Source organism: Furipterus horrens, unplaced genomic scaffold (assembly GCF_987537825.1).
Source record: "Furipterus horrens unplaced genomic scaffold, mFurHor1.1.pri manual_scaffold_1, whole genome shotgun sequence".
Lineage (NCBI taxonomy): Eukaryota > Metazoa > Chordata > Mammalia > Chiroptera > Furipteridae > Furipterus > Furipterus horrens.
The window spans coordinates 44195634-44221511 of NW_028327171.1; the positions used below are offsets into that span (position 1 = coordinate 44195634).

Below are 25878 nucleotides of genomic sequence, written 5' to 3' on the forward strand. Positions count from 1 at the left end.
GCAACAGCCAGGTGTTTGTGTTCAGCTCTGTGACATAGAGCCCTAGCTCTGCAGAATGGCCTTGACACCAAAGTCAGACGTAACAAGAACTGACAGGGCTTTCAAGTTCATTCCTCTGAGACTTCAGCTAATGCCTATGGGTTTCAGTCTTCTCTTGACATCCCCCACTTTACATTCAGAGTCCCCTCATGACTTCCTACACTATGGACTTCACATTCCAACATTAGACATGGAGATGACAGCCTTATAGAGACTGCTTAACTAGCTCTCACAGTTGTGCAAGGCCAATTCCCTGTAACAATAGATGGATGATAGATAGATCAATATCCTTTTGGTTCTGCTTCTCTGTCAAATACACACTTGTCTCCATCTCCTCATCTGTACTTTCTATAGGCATCCCCTTCTTTCAATACTCAGTCTCTCCATGAAGCTGTCCCAGTATCTAGAGCTAAAAGTGACCCCCCTCCCCCACTCCACCCCCACAACACATACAGTTGTGCAGCCCAAGCAACCATATGAAATTCCTAGAGCACTTGGCTTATTTTGCCTCATTTCTTAGATATTTTAAACCTGCAATGTGTGTATGTGCCCTGATCAGGAATTGAACCCACAACCTTTTGGTGTATGAGAAATGCTCCAACCAACTGACCCACCCAGCCAGAGCAAGGTTCTGTGAAACAGAATAAGGAAAACTCTACATTGTTATGGCAGGATCCCTAAGACATATTATTATAAAAATAAAATAAAGTGTGGAACTTGACTTTTACTGTAGAAGGGAGAAAATCAGACTACATAGTTATATTTGCTTTTGAGTACCTAAGGAAGCCCTGGCTGGTTTAGCTCAGTGGATTGAGTGTCGGCCTGCGAGCTAAGTGTCGCTGGTTCGATCTTCCAGTCAGGGCACATCAGAGAAGGAAAACTCTGACTCCAAAAAACCTCCGCTGCCTTGCGGCATACCTCTTCGGGGGAAAGGCTAAGGGAGTAAACCCCGACAGAAAATCCGGAGCCAGAGTCCCTAAGGCGGTTTGACGTTGTAGTCAACACCGGCAACTCCTGCGGCGCACCTGAACCCAAGCTGTATCGACTCTGTCTTTCCCTTGGACCCTTCAACTGCGAAGAGAGGGGGGGTCTGCTGCATGGGCAACAGCAGACCCTCCATATTACCCTGCCCAGGCTCTGTAGCTTCAGCGTCATCGCAAGATATCGATTCAACACGGGAGGAGACAGATACCATGTCACTCCCGAGTCGGACTGCACAGCCATTCTCGGCGGTGCAGATAGACTCTTAAGGAGCTACACCATCGTCTCTCGAGACGGACGGCTGCCGACGACCTAAGGAAACACTGGGGGGATCTATAACAAACAATAATGTTTAACTGTCTGCAGGGGTAAAGGGACTGTGTGGGTAGGAGGGAGACTTTTATTGTATAACTTTTAATATATATGTTTTTTGTTTTTTAATTTCTATTGAATTTATTGGGGTGACATTGGTTAATAAAATTATGTAGGTTGCAAATGTACAGTTCTATAATACATCATCTGTATATTGTATTGTGTGTTCACCATCCAAAGTCAAGTCTTCTTCCATTATAATTTATCCCTCTTTTACTCTCTTTTTTCTCCCTCAACCCTCTGGTAATCACTATACTGTTGTCTGTGTCTGAGTTTTTTTTTCCTCATGCCCTTCACCTTTTCACCCAGCATCCCCAACTTCCCTGTCCTCTAACAGCTGTCAGTCTGTTTCCTGTATCTATGAGCCTGTTTCTGTTTGTTTGGTTATTTTGTTCATTTTGTCCAGATTGTCCGATTTGTTGGCATATAGTTGTTCGTAATATTTTCTTACAACCCATTGTATTTCCAGGGGGTAAGTTGTCATTTCTCCCTTTCATTTCTGATTTTATTTGGGTACTTTCTCTTTTTTCCTTGATGAATCTCATTAAAGGATGTCAATCTTGTTTATCTAAAAAAAAAGCCAGCTCTTAGTTTCATTGATCTTTTGTATTGTTTTTTAGATTCTGTTTTATTTATCTCTGCTATGATCTTTATTTTTTCCTTTCTTCTACTCACATTGGGCTTTGTTAGTTTATCTTTTTCTAATTACTTTAAGGTTAAAGTCAGATTGTTCATTTGAGATTTTTCTTGTTTCTTGAGGTAATGCTATGAATTTCCCTCTTAGGACTGCTTTTGCTGTGTCCAAAAGATTTCGGGTTATTGTGTTCTCATTTTTATTTATCTCAAGGTATCTGATTTTTAACTTGATCTCATTGTTAATCTATTCATTGTTTACTAACATGTTATTTAGCTCCATGTCTCTTTGTGTTTTTCAGGGTTTTTTCTTGTGATTGACTATTATGGTCAGAAAAGATGCTTAATATGATTTCTATCATCTTGAATTCATAGGAACTTGTTCTGTGTCCTCATATTAGGACACAAAAGAATGTATATTCTGCTCCTTTGGGGTGAAATGCTCCAAAAATATCCATTAAATCCACCTGAACTAGTGTGTTATTTAAGGCTACTGCTCCTTTGTTGATTTTCTATCTGAAATATCTATCCATTGATTTCAATGGGGTGTTAAAATTTCCTACTATAACTGTGTTACTGTTGATCTCTAATTTTATGTCCATCGAGATTTGCTTTACATGTTTAGGTGCTCCTATGTTGGGTGTATAAATGTTTACTAGGGTTATATCCTCTTGTTAGAGTGTTCCCTTTATCCTTAAGTAGTGTCCTTCTTTGTCTCTTATTATAGCCTTGGTCTATTTTGTTGCATATAAGTATTGCTACCCCAGCTTTTTTTTTTCTTTCCAATTTGCCTGAAATATATTTTTCCATCTCTTTACTTTTAGTCTTTTTGTATCTTTCATTCTGAGGTAGGTCTCTTGTAGACAGCATATATATGGGTCTTGTTTTCTCATTCATTTAGCTACTCTATGTCTTTTGATTGGAGCATTTAAGCCATTTAGATTTAAAAGTCAACAGTGAAAAACACATCTTTCACTCTAATTCCCAGCCCAACAATTATCCTCCTGTCCCCAGATACAATCACTGTTGCCAGTTTCGTAGGTATATCATCCTTTTGTTCTTATGCTTCTTAGATCACATTATATATAATCTTCTGTCATCTTAACAGTGTATCTTGCATATTGTAACTCATTCTTTTTCAGAAGTGCTTAGTAATCCATGACATATGAGGTTTGTCCAGAAAAAAAATCCAGCCATTGTTAATATAACAAGAATGTTTGTGTGACATCGATGTAACCTGGCAGCCAAGGAAAGCAGACTGGAATGCACATATGTGAACAATGACAACTTCACTGTACTAGTCAGTGGGAGCAGTAGATGCCATTGAGTGAGCATGTGTACTCTGTGGCCATCTCATTCAAAATGACTGAGCAAGTAGACCAACAAATCTGCATCAGATTTTGCATTTAGCTTGAACATTCCTCCGTGGAAATATTCTGATGATTCAGAAGGCCACCACTATAGGCAACTTCATCACAATAATGTTCCCACTCATGTGTAATGTCTCGTGCAGCAGTTTCTTTCTGGTGAAATATCAAATCACTCAGATGATTCAGCTCCCCTACAGCCCAGACTTGGTGCCCTGCTTTTCCTGAAAAGTCTTTTGGTTTTTCCCAAAACTAAAATCACCTTTGAAAAGAAAGAGATTTTAGACTGTCAATGAAATTCAGGAATATAGAATGGGGTAGCTGGTGGTGAGTCCAATGAAGGATTTTGCAGAGTGTTTTGAATAATGAAAGAGATGCTGGGAGATCTGTGTGAGGTCCCAAGGTGCCTACTTTGAAGGGGACTGAGGCATCATTATCTTATATACAATGTTTATTGTATCTTATATCTTCTTCAATAAATTTCTCTATTTTTTCATATTATGTGGCTGGATACTTTATGGACAGACCTTGTATTCTTTATTTCTGTGTGTGTGTGTGTGTGTGTGTGTGTGTGTGTGTGTGGTTTCTATGTTCTTTTTTATGCTTGCTATCTTTTTTGAAGTTCTTACTATATTTTATGAGCATCCTTATTATTTTTTTGAACTCTATATCTGATAAATTGCTTGCCTTCATTTTATTTAGCTCTTATTCTGAAGATTTCCCTAGTGTTTTTATTTAGGGGCATGTTTCTTTGTCTCCCCATTTTGGCTGTCTCTTTGTGTTTGTTTTTGTGCATTAGGTAGATTAGGTAGATTGGCTATGACTCCCAGTCTTGGTAGAATAGTTTTATGTAGTAGGTGTCCTGTGGGTGCACCAGGTATGTCCCTGTGAGGGTTATGTGGGCCCTCCTGTTGTAATTGAGTCCTGATTGCTATTGGTCCATTTGTGTGTGGGACTGACCCTCAGGTTAACTGACTATGAAGATCAATCCCTACCACTGTGTACCAGCTGCTGTGCAGGGGCTGACCACACAAAACACGATTCTCCTTAGCAGGGTCTGGTGCCTGCCAAGATGTCTATTTGGATATGCCACTTGAGAAGCTTATTAGATACTGCTCTGATGTTTTCCGAAATTGGCCACTGGGTGTGTTGGTTCTGAGGCCTCTTGGGAGGGACTCTGGTGCAGATCAATATTAGACACTGCCATGACTGGCCCTGGGCAACATGTTTGGAGCTACCAGAAATCCACAGTTTGTGCATAGGAAGAACCAAGCTGCATACCAAGGCTGGCTTTTACCCACAACGGTCCCAGAGAGAGGTCAGTAAAAGTCCTAAGGAACCCTGAGATCTGGCTCTGCCTGCTTCCACCAGCTGGTGCCTGATAGGCTCCTTCACTGAAAAAGCCAGGGTGGTACTCGAGTTGCATGAGATATGTTCTCAGTGAGTCACCAGATAAGGATGACTGATAATTACCAGATTGATACAGGTTTAAACTCAGTGCCAGTGCTGAATCTGAGGGTATACCAAGTCTAGCTGCCATCTACCAGGTGCCCACAGACTTTTGTGATGGGTCGGAGTCTCAGGGAGTCATCAGGTTGAAGCCAGCAGAACTTATCAGGCCCAAACATATTGTGATTTGGCCCCCACAAAGGGAGGGCTCTGCACAGGTTGGGAGTGCAAGGGGATAATGTTCCCTGTCCTTGAGCCACACAACTCAGTTTGTCCAAGATTCTACCAGAAGCCTGTGCTCAACAGGGCAAGGCTGTGCGGAGCTGGGTGGGTGGGCTCGTGGGACTTCCATGAGAGGGAGGTGCCAGTCGGGCTTGAGGGGAAGGTGGGAGTAGTGCTCCCCCCACTCCCAGGGTCACACAGCTCAGAATCTCCTGGATTTTTCCCATACTCAGCAGGATGGGGCCACCTAGAGCCCAGAGGTTGGGACTAGAGGATCTGTGAGGGGGAGGCGCCGGTCTGGTTTGCAGAGAAGTGGGGGGAACGACCCCCACCCCAAAACCACACCACTCAGTCGCTGATACCCCTTGAGTCTGCCCAGACCTATACACCCTGGCCCAGGCAGCTGACTCCTCACCAGGGTGGGAGCTCCACAGTGTGAGGCAACAGGAAGTCCAGAGTGTGGAGCTATTGCTTGCTCCCAGACTAAAGCCCAAAAAGGGGATTGCTCCACCCAAGAAAGATGGCTTCTGCAGTGTGGGAGAGTGACACAGTACAGGAGTCCAGGCAGCTGTCCCCTCAGCTGTCTTTGCAGAGCCACAAACCTCAGTCTCTCCTTACATGACTAGTCCACTCCATCCTCCCTCCACCAGGGCCCAGGGTGAGTGGCTACGAATGAGATGTTGTGCATCGGCCCTTTAGGAAGCATTTGTATCTCTAGCTGACTTCTGTCTCCTCCTGAAAGAGAGAATCCCTGCTTGTTTTCACAGCCAGATGTGTTATGGGCACCTCTTCCTGGCCCTGGTGCTCTGGGCCAGGGAGCCCAGCATGGGGTTGAGACCACACTTCTCAGGCAAAACCTTTGCAGTTGAGATATCCGTATGGGAGTGGGTGCCACCCATGAGAGTGGGGCCATCCATTTTCACCTCCCCACCCTTCCTACCAGTCTTGCCGTGGCTCCTTCTTTAAATCCTTGGTTATGACTTCTATTCAGCTAGTCTTTAGTTGGTTATCAAGGTTGGTTGATCTATATTTTGGTTGTAATTCCAGTTTGGTCCTGGGAGGAGGTGAGTGTAACCTATCTTTCAATATATATTTTTAGATTGTGAACCTTGGGAATGTATTACCTATTCAAAAATTAAATTAAATTTGAGAAGAGACTAAAAATATTTACATGACCAAGGAACTGAAGACCTATGGCTTATCTTGCATATATCAGATCTTCAGTCATTATTTGATGCCTTGTATTGATGTGCAATGACTCCAGAGTTAAGGTATGTGATGAGTCAGGCCTGCGAGAGAAGTAGGGAAGGTCAAGGGCCATTGCTGCCTGTCCTGGATGAGGCAGTCTGCCTAGGCTGCCACATCAAAAATGGAAGCTCCACGTGGGGCTGTATGGACAGTAGGGGAACAAACCTAGGCATAATGCCAGTCTGAATTACAATGAACATTACAATGGGAGAAACCACCATGCTCTTTTGATATAGGTGGTAATGATAAAGGATAAGAATAGTTGAGAAAAGTCCCAAGTTATCTTTTTGTTGTTTTTAGTGGTTTTTTTTTTTGTGTGTGTGTGTGTGTGTGTGTGTGTGTGGATTGGATTTGGAATGAGAATTATTTCTAATTTAATCAGTGGGGTGGTTTGAAGGACGTTAGCCATCCCACGAGGGAGGGAGGTACTTCAGGGTTGTGGCTTGGAGATGGAAGGGGAGGCTGCTCACTGTACTTGCAACTCACTGCAGGAGACTGGGCCAGTTAGAGGCACCAGGACATTCTGATTCCTGGGATCCAGCAGATGGGATACAAATGTCAGGGTGACAGGGTAATTGCTGGTATCAGGGCTATGATCCACTAATAGCTCAGGCACCCCTTGGTCTGGAAGGAATGGTGTCCCCAGGGTTATTCACAGGGGGCGAGGGCAGATAGGCAAGACTGCTCCCACCCAGCCTGTGACTTTTATAGCTGTGGGCAGGGCCTCCTGGGATGCCCTGAACTCAGAATCTGGTGGGGAAGTACTACTAACCCCGAGGCTGCAACTCCCTGGGGCCAGCCCTCAGGGAGCAGTGAGTCATTAGTAGGAAGAAAATAATGACCCAAGGCTCCCTGCTCTGAGCAAGGAGCAAAGCTTCAGGCACATCCATCTCCTCTTCCGTCACTACACAGATGAAATCACATTTTCCTTCTTCTGGGTGTCTTGAAGTTTGGTATGAGTATCCAGGAGTGCTTTTTGAGATCCTCGGATGAAAGGTGCAGCAAAAGTGCATAGTGTTAATCTTAATGCTGTAAATGCTTTAACGACAAGAGCAGGAGTACCACGTGTAGGCACAAAAGAGATGTACTATGTTCAATGTCTAATATTTCTAAGAGAAAAATTTAAGGGTTAAGAATACTCAGAGGGCCAATTGTGGAGGGAAAAAGCTAGTGAGTTCAGCTAAGTAAGACACCTCCCTACTCTGGGCCCAGCAGAAGTGGTGATGCCCATCCACACTTGAGGCCGAAGCCAAACGCTCAGGTTCCCCCTCCTGCACACATGTGTGACAACTAGTGAGGCAGGTGCAGCAAATGGAGCGAGTCCAGGCCCAGCCTTCATGTAAGAGGTCAGCTGCTTCTAGGCCTGCTGCTGTCCCATTAGTACACAGGTTCTAGCACATGCCAGCCTGGAAGGTCAGTGTCCTAGAGTGAGGGGATGATAGAGGCTTCCCCTGACATCGCCACCCAGGTGCCTGGGTGACACTGGAGCAGGCTAGAGCTGCGGGAGGGAAGAAAGGGAAGGGACAGGGTGATGCATGTCCAGGCAGGGTTTTTGACCCCTGGGGGACCTGCGTATTTTGCTGGCACGAGAAACCAGCTGTGCTGAATTTAGAGCAGTTTCTTAATTGCTCTCAAGCAATAGCTGGAGTTAGAAATGAATAATAGCTACCAGTCGATTATAAATGATGTTTCAGGCACAGTGCTAAAGGAGACCTCTACATTTTCTCCTTTATTCTCCAAAACAACCCGATGAGGTAGCCCTGCCAGCCCATTTTTACAGATAAAGCTCAGAAAGGTTAAATGACTTGCCTAAGACACTATGAAGAAGCAAATCTAGGGTCTGAATGCAAAAATTTTAACTTCAAAACTGTTTGATTACAATGCTATATGGCCTCCCCAAGGATTTAAAAGCAATGATCAGGGCTCTTGAATTTGGTCGTTCTCTTGACATGAACACATTGCATCCAGAATGCTATTGTCAAAGATAAGGTAGAAAATTGCTTTCTTCCAACTATACAACTCTGGTTTTGATCCATGCCTATAAATGGATCTTATCCAAAAGAAGAGCTACTTTTAAGTCAAGAAAATGTGTACCGGGGCCTGTTTTCCCTACCAGACCCACCCAGCCCAGGTTTCCACCTTTGGTGCCTCTGTTGGATTCACTGTTTTCAGTCTCTCTCTCTCTGCTTTCCAATCTGTACTTCAGACTGTGGGCCAAAATAACTTTGAACAATTTGTCTATTTGAGACTCACCAGGGCTCCCAATAACCTCCAGAATAATATCTGTTCCCTGCTGGGCAGCCACTGCCCAGCCCCTCTCTGCCAAGTCCAGCCCATCCTGGCTCTCTCTGTGCCTGGACACAGTGCGCACCTTCACCCCTTAGTTAGTAGACCTTGCCAGTCCCTCTCCGTAATGGCCTTGCCTTACCTCCTTTCTCCATCTGGCAAATGCTGTCCTGCAAAGCCCAGTTCCAATGTCACTGCCGCTCCAAGAGCTCCCCACCCCAAAGTAGAATTTTTTCCTCCGTTCACCTGGTCCACCATGGCACTTAGTGCACAGATGTATATATTACTATCAATCAATTATACTACATTTTTCTATACAGCTAGATCCTGTTTCCCATTAATTAGGGTAGGGAAAAAACTGTTTCTTACTGTCTTTGTTTCCAGAGGCCATGGTGTATAGCAAATGCACTGTCTTTAGAAGGCACAGATGAAGTGGCTCACCCAACACCACAACTGGTCAACGTTCTTAAAGAATTCAGCCAGTAGGTGGGTCACTGGGCTAGCTGGCTTCAAACGCCTTCTCTACACATTATCACCTGTGACCAGGACCTTCACTTAATGAAAGAGAGAAGAACACCTTCTTCCACTGGAGGATCTGAAAGAGGTCAGTCACAAAGAAACCCAAAATTTCTACCAGAGCACCTCTGCTTTTCCCTCTTGTAAATAAAGTTTTGTCTGGAAGGGGGAAACGACTCCATTGCTGAGAATGTAATGTAAAACACACAGTTTTGCATGGCCTAGTCCTTCACTACCTCATTCTTAAGTATCTATAAGAATTTCTTCCTAACTGGTTTCCCAGCCTCTCATCTCTTCCTCCTCCATCCAACCTGCACATTGCATATTTGAATTATAAAAGTTTAAAGGTAACATGTTAGTTACAAAACATAATTGTATAATAAATGTAACAAACCAATTACCCAGTCCTACCACTAAAACTTGAATAGAAGCTTACATCTTCTACCTGACCTCACCTATCTCAACCATGTGCCTAATACCTGGAGCTAATCACTGTCTTTAACTTTGCATTTTTTATTTGATAGTCATGCTTCACAATGATACATTCTGAGAATTGTGTCATTAGAAGATTTTTGTCCTTGTGTGAACATCATAGCATGCACTTGCACAAACCTAGATGATATATATAGCCTATTGCTCCCAGGATACAAATCCATACAGCATGTTACCGTACAAAACAACACAAGACTAAATCAGGCACAAGAGAAAATGATTCCATCAAGAGACTTCGTGAACACAATCTGTATGAGGCTGCTGCTGGTGTAACAAGGCAGACTATTTCTTAGCAAACTTTTTTATAAGTAAAAAGAGTACACCAAAATGACAATAAAAGCAATATAGTAATTTATTATCAAGTATTATGTACTATATGTAATTACATGTGCTATACTATATGACTGGCAGCACAGATTTGTTTACCACGGCATCTCCACAAACACGTGAGTGATGCATTGACATTATGACAGCTATGTGATAGGGATTTTTCAGCTCCACTGTAATATTTATTTATTTATTTATTTATTTATATTTTATAATTATATGGTCACAGTAGTTCCATTTTTCCCCCTTTGCTCCCCCCCTGCCCAGCACCCCCCTACCCCAGCAGTCCCTCCCTTCCCCAGTCCATGTCCATGGGTCATGCATGCAATCTCTCTGGTTTCTCCCTTTCCTATGTTACCATTATTTTAGAGTTACTTCATTAATTGTCCACTGTAATCTTATGGGACCACCTTTGTGTATGTGGTCTGTTGACTGAAATGTCGTTCTGCTGCATGTGACAATATCGTTGTCGGCAGCCGTCCGTCTGGAGAGACGATGGTGTAGCTTCTTAAGAGTCTATCTGCACCGCCGAGAACGGCTGTGCAGTCCGACTCGGGAGTGACACGGTATCTGTCTCCTCCCGTGTTGAATCGACATCTTGCGATGACGCTGGAGTGTCCTCTCCAGTGAAGCTGAAGCTACAGAGCCTGGGCAGGGTGATATGGAGGGTCTGCTGTTGCCCATGCAGCAGACCCCCCCTCTCTTCGCAGCTGAAGGATCCAAGGGAAAGACGGAGTCAATACAGCTTGGCTTCAGGTGCGCCGCAGGAGTTGCCGGTGTTGACTACAACGTCAAACCGCCTTAGGGACTCCGGCTCCGGATTTTCTGTCGGGGTTTACTCCCTTAGCCTTTCCCCTGAAGAGGTATGCCGCAAGGCAGCGGAGGTTTTTTTGGAGTCAGATGTATATGTATACATATATACATACTTGTGTTTATATATGTATAATTACATGTTATATGCTAGAATATATTATTCGTTAATATTTACTTGGATCAACTTGAAAAAGGGCAATTTTACATAAAGTGTGGATAAATGTAGAAAGAGCCCCACTCTGCTGAATTTTTTTCTTACTTTCATTAAGAAATATTTTGATATATCTTCATTTTTGTCTGGATTCTGTTTGTTGCTATTAATGTACTAATAGATATGTAGCCCTGCGCCTTTTCACATATCCACTGAGGTATCAAATACTTGTTGAATAAGTTATTGCTGGATATACAGGACTATGCTATATGTTGTGGAAAATACAAAGAAATATTTAAAAATGGTCTCTATGATGCCTATGATTTAATTGAAAAATAAGAAGTAATTATGTCAAAATTTATGTGGGAAACATCAGGTTCAAAATTAATTTATCTCCTGGCTGCCAATGAAGCAATTCCATTGTCAAGAAAGCAATCAGAAAGATACCAAATACTATACTAAAACTGGAAATGCTAAGTTCCCAAATAAATCTGATTACACAGCTTGGTTAGAATGTTCATTTTTCCAATAAGGCAACATAAAAGTCAATATCCTAAGATGTGAGTGGAGGTGAAGACCATGTCATTAGACCAGTGTAGAAAATAGGTATTTTAGGAGCTGGGGTACAGCGATGTGTGGGCAGGTATGATCAGGGTAGGAGTTATTAAAGAAGGAGAACCCAGGGGCAGTCATGGGGGTGGGAGTCGTAGACTAGAAACGAAGGAGCAGGGATTCATTGTTGAAAACGAGCAAGGTGTGTTCTACATTTGGGAGCAGACCTGTCCCTCTGGAGTGGAAGGTGCTTTGGGAGTGGGCTCTAAGGGAATGGTATGACATTTAGGTCGGGGCCAGGTGGAAACTAGCATGGAATGGCAGTTTGGATTTTGTCTTGCAAGTAGTGGTTACACTGAATTTTTTTTTTTATCAGCAGGGAAAGTTTATCTGGCTACTAGAGCCCGTCTAAGAAACTCTGACATCATTTCACAAGGTTAAGGATTTCCAAACGCTATGACCTAACGTCCCACTTTTAGAAATCCTTAAATGTACTTGTGTACTAAGAATGTTCATAGCCACATTACCCACAGTAGCAAAGTGTTGGAAACTGAGCTGTTTGTCAGGAGAAGGGGTAACAACAAAATAAACAGGTTAAGAGCATCAACACGATGAATTCTGGAATCACAATAATTAGTGAAATACCATGTTCCAGGAGATACAGTATGATCAGACTTCCAAAATCAGCAAAATCAACAACATAGTGTTACATATGTGTCTTAAACTTTGACTTATTTATTGTACTTAAAAAAATATATATAGTAAACTATATTTTTAAGAAATAGTCATGTGCTGCATAAAGATGTTTTGGTCAAGGATGGAATACATCCATAACAGTGGTCCCATAGATAATGGAGCTGAAAATTCCCATCACCTGGTGACATAGCCACCAGTGTCACAGTGCAAAGGCTGCAAAAACCAACAAGGATGTGGTTGCGATCGCAAACAACTCTAAACTGGGTATGGATGAGGATAACACTGAGGAGATCCTAGAGGTGACTCCTGAGGAATTAACTAGGAATGTATAGCTGAAGAAGAGGCAAGAGGAAAAAACTGCAGAAGAAAAAAGAAGACCCGGGTTCTTTTTTCAAAAAATTGATTTGAGAGAGGGAGAGAGAGAGACAGACATCAGTTTGTTGTTCCACTTATTTATGTATTCATTGGTTAATTCTTTTTAGTATGTGCCCTGACAGGGAATCAAACCTGCAACCTTATCATAAGATGACAGTGCTCTAACCAACTGAGCTACCTGGCCAGGGCAACCCCCAAGGAATTCCTTAGGGAAAGGTTTAGCAGAAGCTTTTTTTGACTGTGTCAAGCTCCTTAAAAAGTTTGAAGACATGGACCCCAACACTGAAATGTTTTCAATAATAGAAATGTTCATGATGCTTTATCTACTTATAGGCTAATCTGTGATGAAAAATGAAACAAACCAAGCAAACCACCATGGACATACTTCTGAAAAGAGCGACACCTCCTCAGGAAGGGCCTGGGGCAGGGCCTTCAGGAGGTGTTCCAGAAAGAGACATTGTTATCATAGGAGATGGTACCTCCATGAGTGTGACTGCCCTAAACACCGTCCAGTGGGACAAGCTGTGAGGCAGAAGACAGTGATATTGATGATCCTGACCCTATGGAGGCCTAGACTGATATGTGTTTTTCTTAGTTTTTATTAAAAAAAAGAAAAGAAAAGCTTAAATAGAAAAAAGCTTACAGAAAAAGGATATAAAGAAACATTTTTTTTTTTTGTACAGCTGTATAATGTGCTTGTATTTTAAGCTTAGTGTTATTATAAAAGTCAAATTTTTTTTAAAGTTTATGAAAATGTTACAGTAAGCTAAGGTCAGTGTATTGCCAAATAAAAAATTTCAATACATTTAATGTAGCCTAAGCGTACAGTGTTCATAGAGCCCACAGTCATGTACAGTGTGTCCTAGGCCTTCACAGTCACTCACCACTCACTCCCTGACCAACCAGAGCAACTTCCATTCATGGTGAGTGCCCTATATAGGTGTATATTTTAAAAATCTTTTATGCTACATTTTTACTGTACATGTTCTATGTTTAGATATGGCTAGATACATGAGTATTTACCACTGTGTTATAGTTGTCTACAGTACTCAGTACAGTATCTGTTGTTAAATGGTGCAAAATTGTATCTATATTTGTACAACTTTAGAAAGTGCAATAAAGGCAGAGGCAGACTAGACAGAAACTTCCCGGTCACAAAGACAAGAATAACACCCATGCCCGTAAACTCCCTAATAAGCTGGGAAAAACAAAACTTTGGTTGAGCTTAGCTCAATGTCATCTGTCTCTGAAATATGTTACTATCACTTTTGCCATGATTGTAATTGGGAAATAATTCATTTAGTTAAATGACCTTTTCTCTTCTGATAAAGTTGCTGCCCAACTTCATTGAATAAAATTTGAGGCAGAATCCAGCTGTATTAGCTTCCAATAAAGAAGTATAACTCAATTTTATTAGTAGGAAATATTTTAAAGATAATTTATTATTTGTGACCCAATTGCTTGATTCTCAAATGTGAAAGGGCTTTAACATAATCATACAATCATTTATTAAAACTGCTCTTCATGAGATCCTGAGAAAAGCAGGAAGGCACTGTCTCTTTTTGGCGTAGAGATGCTATACATAGATACCGTTTACTTGGCCAATCCTTTGATGGGGGTTTATTTGACTTCTCTTTTGTCAGATTCCTCTTGTTCAAACTCGACTAAAGGAGCATGCCTGTTAGCCTGAGAACCTTCTTTGTAGAACACTTTCTTGATCGTGCCGTCCTTGGGAGCCCGTATGGTATGCTGCAGACACAAGACACAGCACACAATGGTTATGATACTAAGGAGGACCAAGCTCGTAACAAGTCAGGAAAGTCAGACACAAGCGAAACATGAAACCAATTGTTTTGGTGTTTTTCATATCACAGTACACAGAGAAAATAACATTTTCTTGGTGTGGTTGGGGGCTGACACACCTGTGACCGATTCAAGGGTGAGGTTCCCAAGCTTCACACTAGAATCTCACCTGGGAAGCTTTTAACAACAACTGACTTTTGGGGAGATCCCAGTTCAACTGCTGTGGGGAAGTAGTTTTTAAAAAACTCCCAGGTGACTGTATGTGGCTGCATCTGAGAACTACTGGCCTACACTTTCCAACCACCTAAAAACCTCAACAGCTAATTTAACACGACTGAAGCTTTCACTCTGATACTGGCAGCTGGCACCCCAGGTTTGGCCTTGGAAAACACGCATGGCTAATATTCCGTTGGGTTACTGCCTGAATGCCAGCTAGTGATAATTTCATTAATTTTAGAATCAAATGACAAGTGACAAAATGACAAAGTTAAAATGAGAAGAATGAATGGTTTGTTTGGTTTTCTGCCGTTAATGCTTCATCAATCCATGGCTCTATATTTAAAATGGCGCTAACGTGCTAAATAAGGGAAAAGGACAGCCAGGTCTGGTACCTCCCGAGCTCACTGGGCGCCCGAACGCATGCTTTACTCACCTCCATTTTCATGGCAATCATAACCATGAGCGAGTCTCCGGCTCTTACTTTGTCTCCGGCTTTCACAAACACCTGGAGATTCAGAATGACAGGTCAGTATTTGGAAACACAGGGGCCCTTCGTGGTCCACAGAGCTGATGTATAAACGTACACAGCTGAAGTGTGAGTCTGTGGTTGTCTTGTCTGCCAAAGGCAAGTGTACAAATTGGAGCCCTACAGGTCAGTCTGGCACTGCTGGCCAGTGGGAGGCACTACTTCCTTCCCCAGTCGTCTAGCGTCCCTTGAATCAGATTAATATGTCGTACATATCTTGAGACCCTTTTGTTTTTCATGAATGTACAGACAAGACATACCACCACCAAGGAAGAGCTATACTTAAATGTCTTCACCATAGTCGGAGTAGAGGGCCTTGCCCATTGCTCTAGTTTTTAGCTTGTCCAGGATAGTGTTTCAAGTCCTCATGGTCCAGTGCAATAAATGTCTAGACAATATGCATGTGAAAGAATTATACTTATTGGCAACCCCAGAAAAATATCTCTATTTTCCTTTTTACATGTATAAATGAACTCATATATCCCATATGATCCCACTGTTACTTTCTCTCTCTCTCTCTTTTTTTGTGGTTAACATGGTTATCAAGGAGTGTTTGGAAACATCACACAGTAGAAGCAGAAGTAGCCTCTAAAGTCAATGTGTAGAACCAAAATTGTGAAAAATGAGAAAGATCCTTGAAAGTCCCCCAAATGACTCGATGCTGGGTGAGGCTTTCGTGTCAGGTGAAATCAGTGGTCTGGGTTTAAGGGCCAGCTGTGGGGAAAACATGCATCTTTAATTAAATATAAGACCCCGTTGCACACCCTACACAGAGATGTCCATATCATGGGAGGCCTGTGGGAATTGCGAGTGAATGAGTTAAAGGCAGATCTAAGTCTCCTCGCTCATACTGCTTCTGAGGCACACATTTTCCAAGGGAATTGTTGGTGAAATCACTCAAACTATTTAAATAGTTTTTCTTCTTCTTCTTTTTTTTTTTTTTTTGGAAGGAGGAACCAAGAACATACAGTTGAATTTTTATGATTTAAATGCATTTGAGGGGACTCTATTGTATTCAAGTATATAACAGGAAACTGATCTATTACCACCTGAGGGTACATCAGTATGGATCTCAACTCTGAATATATACGGCACTCAACACCAAACCATGTTTTCTTCACCAAGACCAGCCTTTCAAATTTAACACTGATGTAGTTACATAAATTACAGAAAATGTCGTTATTCCATAATAAATTGTTTGCTGTTAAATATTTTAAAAATAGCCATTTTGGATAGTGCTTGGTGAATACTCTATTTTAATCATAAAAAGTCAATTTAAATTATTTGTATTTTTATGGAAATTCCCACTTTCAAAAATAACTGTTTATCATAAATTAGGTAAATGGATATTTTCACTTAAGACTGTAATATAGAATTGAATCTATCAGACTCTGGATTTCTTGAAATGAATGCTTTCCAATGAACAAGATTTAGAGAGAGAGAAAAAAATATATATGGCAAAGTTCAACAAAGACATTTATTGGGACTTATTGGACATTATTCTATATACATTCACATGATTACCTTCTCAACGGTTCCAGCCATGGGAGCTAAGGCACCTCCCTGAGTTCCTTCTGAGCTCACTGAAGACAAGTATTTGGGGACTGGAATGTCAAACTGAACAGTTCCTTCCTATAAATTGGAAGTAAACCAGAAATGAAACCACGATCTCATTCTTGTTAATTTTACTAATATTCCTGAGGTAATAATTGTTTTTAAGCTATCTGTTAAATGTTAGTCAACTTTAGCACTGGATGGTGTGGTTCAGGGGACTGAGCACTGGCCTTTGAACTGAAAGGTTGCTGGTTTGATTCCCAGTCAGGGCACATGCCTGGGTTGTGGGCTAGCCTCAGTTGGAGGCGTGCGAGAGGCAACCAATCTATGTTTCTCTTGCACATCGATGTTTCTCTCCTTATCTTTCTCCCTTCCTTTCCCTCTCTCTAAAAATAAATAAGTAAAATCTTTTAAAAAATCATAAAAAAAAAAAAAATACACGTTAGCCATCTTTAATAACAGGGTTCTAATCTAGCTTTGTGATCTTGAGCAAATTACTAAACCCCTCTCAATTTTGGTTTCCCATTACACAGGAGGATTGGTATACATGCCTCAAAGGGAATGAAAGAAATTAGCATGTATAACTGTCGGTAAAAGAGAAGCCATTTTTAGTAGCATCTCCACTATCAAGTGCTTAGTCTAAGTCAGGAACTGATACATGAGTATCAATATATATTTACATATATTATATAGAGAGTCATTAATCATCACAATAACCTTATGAAGTAGGTATGATTATTATCCCTATTTATAGATGGGGGAACTGAAGCCCAGAGAGTTTAACATACCCAAGGTCACACAGCTGCTCAGTGGTAAGAGCAGAATTTATATCAAAGCAGCTTCATATTCCAGAACTTATGCTCTTCACCACTCATCACACTGGCTCTACCAGCATATGACTATGGCATACTGACTATGGAAAGGAATGCCTGGTAAAGTGAGACCATCCTGGACTCAATACATAGTAGTTTAATTACTTGAATACTAAAGGCATCTCATTACTAAAGACTGGGATCTATAGGATGGTTCCCAGATGTGACAAGACTCTGAAGAGACTTCAGTATATGTGATAATCCATTCTCTTTCTTCTGCCCATGCAGAGCATTAAGCTCTCTTCCAGGCAAAGCCTGTCTCTACCATCTGTCAGGAGAACACCACTAACCCACACACCTTCCTCCTGCACACTTTGCCCACAAGGAGCACCTGGTCCAGACTCCTCTCCCGGTCACCTCCTCCCAATTCCTGGTGATTCCAAGTACCAGGGGGATGGTGGTTGGGAAACGTGTTAAGGCATCAAATCCCTGAGAGAAGAGTCCCACTGAGCAGGGACATACTCTCTGACAAGAAGGGTGGAAGGTCATGTTTCAGAATTAAAGCAAGAAAATTGATATGTAACTATAGATGAGAATCTGTGTGAAGAAAAGAACAGGAGAAGGCAGGAATACGGCAAAGAAGCAGAGTGGAGAGGGAAACACAGAGAACAGTCACAGCAGTGACTGAAGGAAATGGATCTTTCTAATCTCTTTGTCTCTGGTCAAGCAATTTTCTCCCCAACACTAACAGTGTTATTACAAAGAAGAGATCTTACCACAGAAAACAGGTAAATTGTATTTTCCAGTAAAATTAGCTTAGTTTTACTAGTAACTCCATTAATAGAGCATTTCAGGTAAGTGCAGTCTCCCTCACTAAGGAGATCTCCAAGGACTTGGAAAGTTTTATCTTCAATCTGAAAAAAAGAAAAAAACAGAAAAGATCCTTAAAACAAACAAACAACCCTACATAATTAATAAAATCAGAATTCTTTAGTATTAATAGTTTCAAAAGTTATCAAGTAAAAATTTTTTTTAAATTATGTAGAAACTTACCCAAGATTCATAAACAAAATACTCTAGATAGAAGCAGTAGTAAGAAGATTCAAAGAAAAACAGTTATATAACATATTCATAGCACTCATAATGTTATATATAAAGGTTCATGCATGAATAGTAATAAAGGTAAAATAGAAAATCAAATCAAATTAAGTGAAATTATTAAATTTCGGTTGAGTATATATATTATATGTTTGTATTCATTTCTGAGTACCCAAAGTCAAGTTTAGTTTTACTGTGCCAAAGTCAGTAATGAAAAAGGCCAGAGCCACATAATTAGATGGTATTTCTTTTATCTCACCAGCATGTAGATCCAATTTATGGTTTCAGTTATGATTTAAGAAAATAAATTAGCTGGAAATTGAGCACAATTTTCTCACTCAAACAGAGAGTGCCTAAGAACAGACTTCACACTTAATCTTCCAAGGCAGCTGGCAAAAGGACATAAAACCTTTCTGTTTTAAAGAATATACTTATGTATATACTCAAACAAAATTTCCCTGACATACAGAAAATCCATTTAAATCTTCACTCTATATTTTTCATCTCGTGTCAAAGTCCTGTGGCTATTCTTTTCAAATACATTATGTAGGCTAAGATAAAATAGATCATACTGCGATATGTATACATTGCTTTCATCTATCCTAAATTAAATAAGACATTGTACTCTGCTCTGTAACCTAGACAAACAACAATTTAAAAATTTGTAAAATTCTCAGGACATAAAGGTTAGATTGGGAACAGTTTTGTTTAAAGATTTACAATAGCATGTCCTAAATTTGTGGATGTAGTTCTGTGAACAAATTACAGCAAATCTGCCAATTTACCATTTGTCAAGGGACAAAAGGGGTCCCCAAATCAATATTATATAAAATTTATAATATTTTAAATACTTATAAAATTCTCCATTTTGGTATACTGAATGACACAAAGACTCCCAAGACAGCTTTAGGAAACTGAAGTTATTTTAAAAAGGGAATGAAGAGTCATGGGATGTAAAGTACAGCTCAGGGAACATAGTCAATAACATTGTTATAACTATGTGTGGTGTCGGATGGGTACTAGATTTATTGGAGGGATCCTTTGTAAGTTATATAGATGTCTAATCTCTATGCTGTACACCTAAAACTCATATAATACTGTACATCAACAGCAATTGAAAAATTTTTAAAAAAGGAAAAACCAACCAACCAGAGGTACCAGTATGAGTTATAACTCACATATATTAAAGGAGATAGACTCCCCATAATTTTTCTGAATCTCAGAAAAAGAAAACTAATGTGTCTCAAAGTGTTGGGCAATCTAAAGCTTATAATTGATAAATCCATTTTTGCAGGACTTGAAATCTTTTAGCTCTTATTACAAATGATTTATTCTATTCTCTGAATTTGTATCTTACTAGAGGAATTTGGTTGAGTTCATGCTATTGTTTTTTAATCCTTTCAGCATTTCATTTTGCCAGTGTAATCGATGTCTTATAATTGAGGGGAAGCATAAAAATTTTGACTAAAGATTCTCCAAGTATAACCTGTGCATACCTTGAGGTAAAATCAAACCATTTCATAATAATACTAATGTTATATGCTCTTTTTTAACCCACAGTCTCTCACAAGTATAGAGTAGAATTTTCTAGACTGCAGGACATGTGATAATGTTATCGGTCTGGTAGCAATTGAATGTTTGCTTATGGAATCTTAGGTTTTAAATTTATCCTACAACCCAATAACAACAACAAAAAAACCAACCTGATTTTTTTTTTTTTAATGGGCAAAGGACTTGAATAGGCATTTCTCCAAAGAAGATATACAAATAGCCAATTAGCTCAACATCATTAGTCATGAGGGAAATGCAAATCAACACCACAATGAAACAGTACTTTATACCCATTAAAATGGCTTTTATAACAAAGAAGAAAAAAAAAAACAAAATAAATGTTGGCAAGGATGTGGAGAAATTGGAACCCTTGTGCACTGTTGGTGGGAATGTTAAATCATGCCATAACTATGAAAAACAGAATGGTAGCTCCACAAAAAATTAAAAACAGCCCTGGCAAGTTGGCTCACTTGGTTGGAGTGTAGTCCTGTGCACCAAAAGGCTACGGGTTCAATTCCGGACAGGGCACATACCTAAGTTGTGGGTTTGATCCCCGGTTGAGGGGTGTAAGGGAGGCAGCCTATCTATGTTTCTCTCTCACATTGATGTTTCTCTCTCTCTACCTCCTGCCTCTTTCTCTAAAACCAGTAAACATATTCTTGGATGCAGATTTAAAAACAAAAACAGAACTACCATATTTATGATCCAGCAATTCTACTTCTGGGTATATGCCCAGAAGAATTGAAAACAGGGTCTTGAACAGATTCTTGTACACCAATGTTCATAGCATTATTCACAATAGCCAAGAGGTGGATGCAAACCAAGTATCTATCAATAGATGGATGAACAGACAAAGTGTGGTATGTACATTCAATAAAATACTATTCAGCCTTAAAAAAGGAAATTCGGACACATGATATAACATGGAAGAACCTTAAATATATTATGGTAAGTGAAATAAGCCAGATAGAAAAGGACAAATGCTGAATGATTCCACTTATATGAGGTACCTAGCAGTTAGATTCATAGAGACACAAAGGGGAATGGTGGTTGCCAGGGGCTGGGGAAGGGAGGAGTGTAGTGCCCCTGTTTAATGGGTGTAGCATTTCAGTTTTGCAAGAAGGGAAAAGTTCTATAGATGGACGGTGGTGATGGTTGCCCAACAATGTGATTCAGTAATGCCACTAAACTGTACACTTAAAGGTGGTTAAAATGGTAAATTTTATGTTACTTCTATTAAATAATAAAAAACAAAAATGTTCTGTTTCATTTTCTGAAAACTAAAAAATTAATAGATGTAACAAATACAAACAAAAGCTCTTTAGGGAGTGTTAATGATTTTAAAGAAAGTATAGAGGTCCTGAGACCAAGTTTGAGAAATGCTGCTTTAGATACAAATATATCCACACACTTTAGGGGCTTGATAGGTGTCTGATTCAAAGCTATTATTTTTTGCCAAGTTTGGAATCACATCCAAACTGAGTAAACAATTAGAAACTGTATAGGAGGCAATTTCCCCAAACTGGCCTGAAATAAAAGCACACAACCTCTTCTAACTACAGACATAATATTCAATGACCTCAGAGAAACTGGGAGTGTAAAAAGACCATACTCAGTATGAGAGAGATCAGATTTAGCTGTGCACAGTAGAAAAAACCCAGTAAGGCTTACCTGCATGCTATATGACCCATCATGGTTATATGTTACAGCTATGGCTACATCTTCAGGGAAAAAATAAACAAAATTAGAAGACCTTCATTTATTCAGTAACCGAGATTTCATATATGTGACTTTCAACCTAAAGATAACTAACTATTAGGGATATCAAGGTCTGTTAACTCTCTGGCAATAACGATAAAAAAAGAAAACCTATCAGGCAGGTTTCAATACAGGTGGATTTCAAACTTTTTAGAAATGGAGCTTTAGCTTTTTAAGGTTATAGGCTATTTTAGATATTTTTCCCTCTATAAGGAAGGCAGCAGTGTTATAGTAGAAAATGCAATTAATTGGGGAAAAAAATTCTGGTTTAAGACCCAAATCTGCCATCAGAGTGGCATAATTACCGCTGTGATCTTGACTAGGTCATTTAAAATCTGAGTCTTGATTTTCTGGTCCATTTGACCCATTAAATGGATATGAGATATAACAATGATTTCACATCAATGTGAAAGTACTGTATAAGTTGTAAAGACTTGTACAAATATAACACACAATATATTCATATTATTATGTGACTATAGAATTGGTTAAAGATGATCCTGGGAGATGGAAATCAAAACTTTCTCAGGGTAGAGAAAGAATGCAGACCAAAGTCATTTCATCTAGTCCTGACACTTCAACCATCATTTTGATGCTGCCAGCTCAAATCTGTTCCCAGCCCTGATCTTCCTTCTCCAGAACTCCAACTAGTCATTCTCAGATAGATGTTCCATCCGTACTTTAAAATGAACACAGTGGCGCCTTGACTGGTGTGGCTCAGTGGATTGAGTGTCGGATGAGAACTGAAGGGTTGTTGGTTTGATTCCCAGTCAGGGTACATGTCTGGGTTGCCGGCCAGGTTCTCGGGTGGGGGTGTATGAGAAGCAACTGACTGTTTCTCTTACACAACAATGTTTCTTTCCCTTTCTTCCCCTCTTCCTAAAAATAAATAAAAGCTTTAAAATATATAATAAAATAAAATGAACACAGTAGGTCAAATAAATCATCTCCTGCCTTCTCCTTTACGTCCTGACCTGTGAGCTCCATGACTGGCAATGTTGTTCACTTTTGTCATCCAGGTTTAAAACCTGTCATTCTTGCCTTCTCCTTTGATTTGTACCTCCAAGGGCCACCACAGAGCCACCAAACTCTTCCTTTTGAATACCTGTCCTACCCAATTCTTCCCTTCCACTTCCATTGCCCTACCCTGATTCAGACAGGTGGCCCTCAGGCCTGGCTGGCTCTGAGGTCCTCCCAGGACTTCCTGCTTCCTGTCTCAACCGTTCCAGCTGATGCTTCCTGGTACATCCCTACCACATTCAAAGTACTTGGTTTTGTACCAAGAGCACCAAACTCTGTCTCATTTCCCACCATTCCTATTACATAGCCCTGGGTCCAACCAAATGGGAAAATGAGCCAATTCATATTCTCCACATGTGCCTCAGCCCTCCAGCTCGCTGTGCCCCTTTGCTCACGCCTCTCCAGCTGAAACCTCACCCCTCGGTCACATCGTGCTCACTTGGTAAGTGTGTCTACGTGGAATGAATCCTCTGTGCTCTGTACATTTCGGCTTCTGCATTTAAATACCATTATGATTCTCCCCTCATCCACTGTTATTATAGAGTAATTTTTCTCTTTATTAGTTGTTTAAAAAAAGAATTGCAAAAATAAAGATGTTCACAAGGCCTGAAAGTCCTCTCTATTGCCCAGATGTAAGTACTAGTAAACACTTGAACATGTGAATCCTATTGGATCTTTCAAGATACATATTCAAGTTTGTTTTTTCTTTTATAAAAGCAGGACATTGTTATACATATCATTCTGCAACCAACTTTACTGTAGTTAACATGTGACCTATCACTTTATTTTTTCAATAGTAGCAAGTGGATAGTTTAATAATACTAATGATGATGATGACAGCTAATGTTTATTGACTGCTTGCTATATGCCATACAATGAGCTAAGTGCTTTAGATGTGTTGTTTCATTTAATATCTACAGCAACACAAGGAAGTAATCACCACTACCATGCCCATGTACGGCTGAGGACACTTGATGCTTACACAGAGTATATGACTTGCTCAAGGTCACAGAAAACAAGGGAGCCCGAATTCAAACCCATACTGTCTAACTCCAGGGCCTGCATTATTAACCACTATGCCATCTATCTTCCCAACACACACACTTCTCCTTTGCCAAGTGGTGAATTCCTTAAGAGAAATATACAGCGACAAAGACATCTTTTTTCTCTTCACATTATTCAGAATATCTATTTTTTCAAAAAACTTTGTACTAAATATATGAATAAGTGAAACGTCTACACCCTCTATATTGTCAATATCTGTAACCCCTTTTACGAGAAAATACATCCAATTACCCCACATCCACATCAGTCTTTCAATTTATAAAATATAAAAAGAATTTAAATGACATAAGAGCCATTAGAATCATAGTAAAGACATTGCCAGAAAATCTAAACTCTTTTATATATTATAGGATAACCCAACTTGTCCTTCCTTCCCCTAGCTATCTCTTGACCCCCCACAAGAGAATCTTAAACATCCTCTTATATATTTAACAAGGTATGATGCAGTGTTAAGTAAGCACATGTACCCTAAAGTGTGGGTTCAAATTCTGGCTCTACCAATTACTTCTGCTGTGATTTTAAGGAAATTGTAATTCTCTCTAAGCCTTTTATAAAGGTTTTATAAAAGTGACAAATAATAACACCAATCTCATTGGCCTGTTCTGAAAATGCAAAGGAAATGATTCATGGAAAGAGCTTAACACAATATCTGACACATACCAAACAATATACCTTAGCTACTATTAGTATTATTGAGGTCAGGGCAGGGTTCTGTGAAACATGGTCACTAATAACGAAGAGAATATCTTTCAAGTCTTGTTTATTTAAAGTACTTGGTCATCTCCCTGAGATCATTAAGAGCTGGTTCAACTTTAGATTCATAAATGCTTCTGTACCCTAAGAATTCTTGTTTGGTGCACTCTCCTATTCAACCACAGTTATGCTGATTAGCATAACATTTCTGAAAGCTGTTACATTCAGACCTGGATTACTGTTGAAACATATTGCCAAAGGAAGCAGTAAACAGAAATCATGTTGGTTTTTCAATTATATATTTATTTTTTTAATTAAAAAAAATAGCAGGAAATGCAATATAATTCAAAACATTGCTCAGTGCCTTATTGAAGATCTATGCCAGGTAACACGGTTGGCTCACCTGAATTATAATCACACAGGTTATTTTTCTGTTTAATTTAGGTTGAAGAGGTCACTAAAATTTTATTGTTGCTGATACTTGTATTCAGCATATTCAGTCTAGAGTGAGATACTTCTGCATTTTAGAGCTTATTTTTTTAAAGGGTAAAATGAATAAATACACCAGCATAAAACAGATAGCTTAACCATTTGCACAATGCTACCTCTACAAGAGACGCTTGCAAATTTTGTTCTCATGTACTCAATGTACATAAGGTAATGACCATCTAGGCTCAGGATGACAAGATATATAAAGAGCTGTAACCCAAATGACTCGTGTGAACAAAGAATTTGTTAAGAAGTGAGTGGATGCCTACACAGAATCGAGGTAAAGAGGAGGGTCCTGTGATGAACTGGGGAGAAGATTCTGTTCTACCCGGCAGGCACGTTTTTATCACGGAGCTGTCACAGTTCAATGATACCTCACCTTCAACGTTACCCAGCCCTCCCGGCTCTGACTCTGCACCCCTCTGGCTTCCCACGGAAACTGTACTGTAGCAGAGGGATTCAACCTCCAGCTATCACATGATTCTGGTCCCTCTGGCACCCTGCTCCAGCCAAAAATTTATAAACTACTCTGGCTGAGGTGTCAGCCTCTCCAGTTACAATAAATCAGCCCCCATCCCTAGCCTACTCAAATTAGTTTGCAATCAAAAATCAACTTGCCACTGGGAAAGCGATGGAAATAGCATAGGAATCAGGGGCAGAAAGATTAGGTGTCAATCATGGCCCTGCCAACTTACTAGTCTTGAGTAAGTTATTGTACCAGTTATGCCTCTATTTCATCAGTCATATGTGGCATAACAGTGACTCCCCCTT

General features: G+C 40.1%; 1 protein-coding gene across 1 annotated transcript in view; it reads right to left on the reverse strand.

The window, feature by feature from the left end:
- Positions 1-13898: 13898 nt before the first annotated feature.
- Positions 13899-25878, reverse strand: part of MCCC1 (methylcrotonyl-CoA carboxylase subunit 1) — a 52064-nt gene continuing 40084 nt past the window's right edge. Inside the window, exons 15-19 of the mRNA XM_090274431.1 lie at positions 21754-21803; positions 18210-18347; positions 16592-16699; positions 14975-15046; positions 13899-14268 (exon numbers count right to left, since the gene is read on the reverse strand). Of these exons, the coding sequence (XP_090130557.1) occupies positions 14140-14268; positions 14975-15046; positions 16592-16699; positions 18210-18347; positions 21754-21803 (497 nt within the window). The 3' untranslated portion in view covers positions 13899-14139. The remainder of the gene's footprint in view (positions 14269-14974; positions 15047-16591; positions 16700-18209; positions 18348-21753; positions 21804-25878) is intronic.